Raw genomic sequence first — 5,060 nt, 5'->3', positions numbered from 1 at the left:
TGGCAGCACCTGCGCAGGATAAAGATGATGCCAGGGGGGTTCTGAGGTGCTCAGGTTTGGGCTGAGTAATGTTGCAGAGGTGATGCAGCAATGAGAGAGCCCATATTTGATTTTCATCTTGGAACGTTGTGTACAGGACTGGATTCCCCTGCTCTGCCCCAGCCTGCATTTGGGGGCAGGGACGCTCTCATCCCTCCCACAGCTGTTCCTGCAGCCCCTGGGTGTCACCCCAGGTCCCCCACTGCTGCTGCCTCCGCTCCAGGCTAAGGCAGTAACACTTTGGCACGCTGAGCACTGACCCATCTTTTGCCTTGTGCGACTCCTTCACTGGTGCTGCTCCAGCTGGGAACAAGTGGTGGACCTGACCTACACCGTACGCCTAGGAGAGAAGCCCAGACTCGCAGACCAGGATGAGGCCGCGGTGCAGAAGTTTCGGTATGAGTGCATATCCTAGAGTGGTACTGCAGCATCCCAAGGGGTGGCCAGCTGGGGCCTGGACATGCCTGCAGGGCCAGGACTGGCTTCATGGTTGGGAGTGGGGAGGGTGGGTGCCGTGAGATGCCTTTTACATTGATACCGTTTGACACTGCTCAAGCAAAGATGACCTTTGCTCTACAGAGCATCGGAGCGACTGCGTGGTGCTATTCCCACTGGGCTGGGCTGGCCATAAACACCCGGCGTGGTGGTGGTGAGATATAGCTGTGCCATCTGCCTGTGGCGGGGACAGCTGCAGAGCATCGTCCCGATGTGATGACCATGAGATGCAACCAGTCCAAGCTGGGGAGCATGCACAGTGCTGGTGGGCAGGTTTGGGGTGCAGCCTGGTCTCCCCATCTTGTTAACACGGACCCCCCTCTGCCCCCCAGGTCTGTACCCCCAGGCTGGAGCTACGAGCACGACGTGGAGCTGGGGCGGTTCCTGTATGATCACAGTGAGAGGGAGCTGCAGCACAGGGACTGCACCAAGGAGCACCTCAGCAGCATTGAGGTCTCCTCGCAGCTGGTGCGTAGCAGGGGTCCTCCGCAGCTTAAGACACACAAGCATCACTGCAGCTGTGGGGAGGAGCAGCTGGCGGTGGCTGTCCTCTCTGCGAGGGGTAGGGGATGGTGATGGGGTTTTGCTGCTCTAGCGAAGCTGCCAGGAGTTGGGCATCTGGAGCAAAACCCCATTGTGTCTCTGGGGTTCCGTGTGAGGGGTCTGTGGCCATGCCCAGCTTGCTCTATGTGGGATCCACCATCTACCCAGAGCCTAGTGAACCGAGGGGCTGACCTTCTCTGGTCCCACAGGACCCCTGTCCCAGGGGTGGCCATGGCATGCCCAAGGATGCTCAGCTCCCTCCCTCCACTTACTGCACTCTTGCAGGAGGACTTCCGTGCAACCCATCTGACAGACAACCAGACACACAGCTTCTGGGAGAGCAACGGGCCCCGGGGGCAGCACTGGGTGCGGCTCAACATGAAGAAAGGCACCATTGTCAAGTGAGACCTCAGGGTGTCCCCTCCCTGCCAGCTGCTGTGCCAGGGACAGGCAGGGTGCAGGGCAAAGCACCATCTTCCTCCTCAACGCAGCTTTCCCTGGGCTGCAGCTGGAGGCTCGGAGTTGAGGTGGGAGGCATCTGCTGCCAGATGCCTGCCAGGAGGACACAGCCTTACCCCCAGCCCCAGGACATCTCTGGGGACATCTCTGTGCCCAGGCAGCTTGGAAGGGGAGGTCAATGCTGCCCCTTGCTCTTCTCATCACCAGGAAGCTGTGGCTGGTGCTGGATGGGCAGGCCAACTGCAACTCCTTTGTACCCAGGCGGGTGGCTGTGTATGGGGGAACACTGAACAGTATGCAGCACCTGAGAACCGTCCTAATTAACGAGTGAGTAATGAGTGAGGAGCAGCCTGGATCCGGCTTGGGCCAAAATCCCAACCTGCCTCTGCATCCCGAGCAGATGCTAAGGAAAGGGCTGGGGTTGGTCCTGAGTGACCTGGTGGTGATGGTGGCTCTCCGTGGGTCGGGACTCCCTGGGTGCAGGCTACATCTGTCCCCACAAGTGTGGCAGTCCCCCACCTCCATATGCCAGCCAAGCACCTTCATCTCCGCTCGTGCTTCTCATCCATGCTGCGGCAGCTGGGCTGCAGTGTGCTTCCTCCTGCCTGGTAACTCTGGGGCTCTTTCTGCCTCCTCCTCCTCCTCGCCTCTGCCACTGCCGTCACCTTTCTGAGCACTTCTGCTCTGCTGTAGCCAAGAAGACCTGGGGTGCTTCACCTCTCCCTCTTCACCCTGGCTCTGCAGCACCCTTCTCAAGGCAGGCAAGGGTTTACACAAGGATGCGAAGATCTCCTCCTCCTTCCCCACAACTTGCCTATTTGCCTTTTTTTGGCTGAGCAGTGAGTGTTGTCTTCGAAGAAGCACCTGTAAGAGCTCAGAGGTCTCCCTTCCAGTGGCAGGAGCCAACTCCTTGCTATGTCTGGGCAGTCGCAGTGGTTTTTTTCCATGCGCCCATAGGTCTTTGACAGGACCTTGCCAAAAGCTTTGGAAACACAAGCGAATCACTTATCAAATTGCTGATCTCCACAAATCCCTGTTTCTTTCAAAACACATCACTCTTGTGTGACCATCTCACCTTGAAGGACGGTTATGCCATTGTGAGATGCGCCGGGTCCCCCTGGGAACAGCGATGCACTCTTGGCCGTCTCGCCTGTATGTTCTGCTTTGAATTTATACTCTTTTCTGGCTCTTTGGATGCGGCTTCCACCTTCTTCAGGATGTCTCTGTGCTTCTGACAGCTTCTTCTCTCCACTCGGTCCCCTTCTGCTGCAGCCCCGGTGAAGCAGGGGGGCTTTCGCCATGGGTAGCAGCGCATCCTCGCCTGGGGAGCTGGAGTGGCCTGCGCCTCGCCGGCCACTTTGCCGGTGTCTGTGCCTCCTGGCTCTGCCATCTCCCTCCATGCTGTGTGCAGGAACAGCTTCCGTGATGTCTGCATCCTCCGCGACATGAAGACCTACCTGCCGGTGCTGGAGATCCGCATCCTGGAGTGCCGGGGTGAGCCTGTGCTGCCGGACCGGGACTGACAGCCCAGCCTGGCCCTAAACCTGCAGTCGGTCCTGGCACCTGCAAGTCTCCCTGCCATACAGGTGGCTTTTTGGGGTCCATTGGAGGAAAAGCTGTGGAATGAGCTTCATTTGGAATGCTGCAGGCACTGGGGGGTCCTTGCCCCCGATTGCAGCATCTGAGCTGTGCTAGCCACACAGCTGCAGGCGCGCACACAGCATCTCTGTTCTTTCTTGGCAGACCAGGGGTACAATGTCCGCCTGCGAGGGATTAAGATCAAGTCCTTCTGGGAGTGGGACCTGATCCTTAATGCCGACATGTTCCAGAAAGCCCAGCTGGTGCGCTACCCTCTCCTGGAAGGGATGGATGCCGACGTGCTGTACCGGCGGGCCGTGATCATTCAGAGGTATGTAGGGCACAGCGACAGCACCGTCCCTGCAGCGAGCCCAGGCCCCAAGGGTAACCGTGCCCTGGCCTCTAGCAGGCAGTTGCATGTGTCTTGCTTAAAGTCTGCCGGCTCCTTTCTTCTGCATGGCAGGGACTTCGGCTTGCTGCCCCCCATCCGAACAGGGCTCCTTCCAGTGTCTGGGGAGCATGGTGGTGGCACAGGGTGAGGGGGACCTGCATCATGTGGAGTCCCCCACCCCGCTACCTGCAGGGCAGCCCCAGGCTGGGGTCAGCATTGGCCCCACAGAGAGACACTCTGCAGTAGTGATTCAGCTGCAGTGCTGCGGCGTGGGCTGGGCTGCCCTCGTTTGCAGCTTTTTCTTGGGGGGAACAAAATAAAGTGCTTGGCCAGAGGGTGCTGCTTGGGTGCTCCCCTTGGTGTGCTGGTGTCCCTTGGTGGGCTGGAGGGGACCCACGTGCAGGGAACATGGCGCCCAGGCTCAGTGCGTGGCCGAGGCTGTCTGCGGTGAAACACCATGGACGTGTTGGGCTCCGCACGTCTGCCGACCCCCTTGCATCCTCACGCTGCTCCTCTTCGGCCTCAAGGTTCGTCCAGCTCCTGGACAGTGTCCTGAGTTACCTGACCCCCCTCTCCGAGGACAGCATTGGCACCTTCGATGCACTCAGGGTGAGCGTTTGCTGGAGTCTGCTGAGATGCTGCCAGTAGGAGCATCTCATCACGGGCTCAGCTGGTCTCACTGGGGGCTGTGTTGTGTCCCCCTTCATCCGATGAGGACAGACCAGCCTAGGGCTCATGCTGAGACCTGCCATGCTGGGCATTGCCGGAGGGATGGAGGAGCTGAGTATCCCCTGCAACACCAAGGGCTGTGCTTGCGGAAGGGGAAAGAGGGCACACAGTGACAGGATCAGGCCTCTAAACATCACTGCTCCTCCCTTGCTAGAGCATGAAGCCATTCCTGTTGCTGTCGAAGCAGAGCACAGCCCTCATTGCCCACTGTCTCCAGTCCTCGGAGAGCCCCCACCCTAACTCCATGCCAAAGCTGTGCATCAACCGGTACCTGGCCCGGCAGCACCGCGCTAACCCTGCGCTGGACCCTGGCTGCAGGAACGCCGTCTTCACCCAGGTACGGCAATGCTGTGCCTCATGCCAGGTACCTGCCAGTTCAGCATCGCTTGCCCCACTGCATCTCATTCCGTTTCCACTCTGCTCCTCTCCAGCTGTATGAAGGCCTCAGATCTTCCAAGAACAATCAGCCCCTGGACTACAGGTAGGTCTTCAGCATCACATTTGTGGGGTGTCACCTCCCTGGAGCAGGGTGCGGGGGGATGCCAGGTGCTGCCGGCTCTCTTGGAGGAGGGATGTGCATGGGGCTCTTGCTTCCCCACAGGTGGCCCCTGAGCTACAGCCAGTGGTGGGAATGTGACTTCATCACTGAGGGCATCATCGACAACAGTGAGAGCTCTCCCCTCCTGCCCTAGGGCTCTCCCCTGGGCTTTCTCTTGTCAGAGTGCAGCTCGGTGGGTCGCCCGCTGTGGTGAGATGCCCACGCTGTCCCGGCTGGTCTGTGGGAGGCAGCCACTCTCCGGACACGGGGGGGGGGCGCGGCCGCGCC

The 5,060-nt window shown here is 59.7% G+C and overlaps 1 protein-coding gene across 1 annotated transcript in view; it reads left to right on the top strand.

Moving 5' to 3' along the window:
- Nucleotides 1-5,060, top strand: part of LOC104162756 (E3 ubiquitin-protein ligase HECTD3-like) — a gene marked incomplete at its 5' end in the record, with an annotated part of 8,250 nt that overhangs the window by 357 nt on the left and 2,833 nt on the right. The window contains 10 exon segments of the mRNA XM_009701565.1: nt 343-435; nt 867-1,002; nt 1,363-1,478; nt 1,744-1,863; nt 2,948-3,030; nt 3,280-3,445; nt 4,033-4,114; nt 4,389-4,571; nt 4,666-4,715; nt 4,836-4,965. Of these exon segments, the coding sequence (XP_009699867.1) occupies nt 343-435; nt 867-1,002; nt 1,363-1,478; nt 1,744-1,863; nt 2,948-3,030; nt 3,280-3,445; nt 4,033-4,114; nt 4,389-4,571; nt 4,666-4,715; nt 4,836-4,965 (1,159 nt within the window).

This window comes from Cariama cristata, unplaced genomic scaffold, assembly GCF_000690535.1.
Source record: "Cariama cristata isolate BGI_N322 unplaced genomic scaffold, ASM69053v1 scaffold7666, whole genome shotgun sequence".
Classification (NCBI taxonomy): domain Eukaryota; kingdom Metazoa; phylum Chordata; class Aves; order Cariamiformes; family Cariamidae; genus Cariama; species Cariama cristata.
The sequence above is the reverse complement of the archived record's forward strand: the minus strand, read 5'-3'. Positions and strand labels throughout refer to the sequence as shown.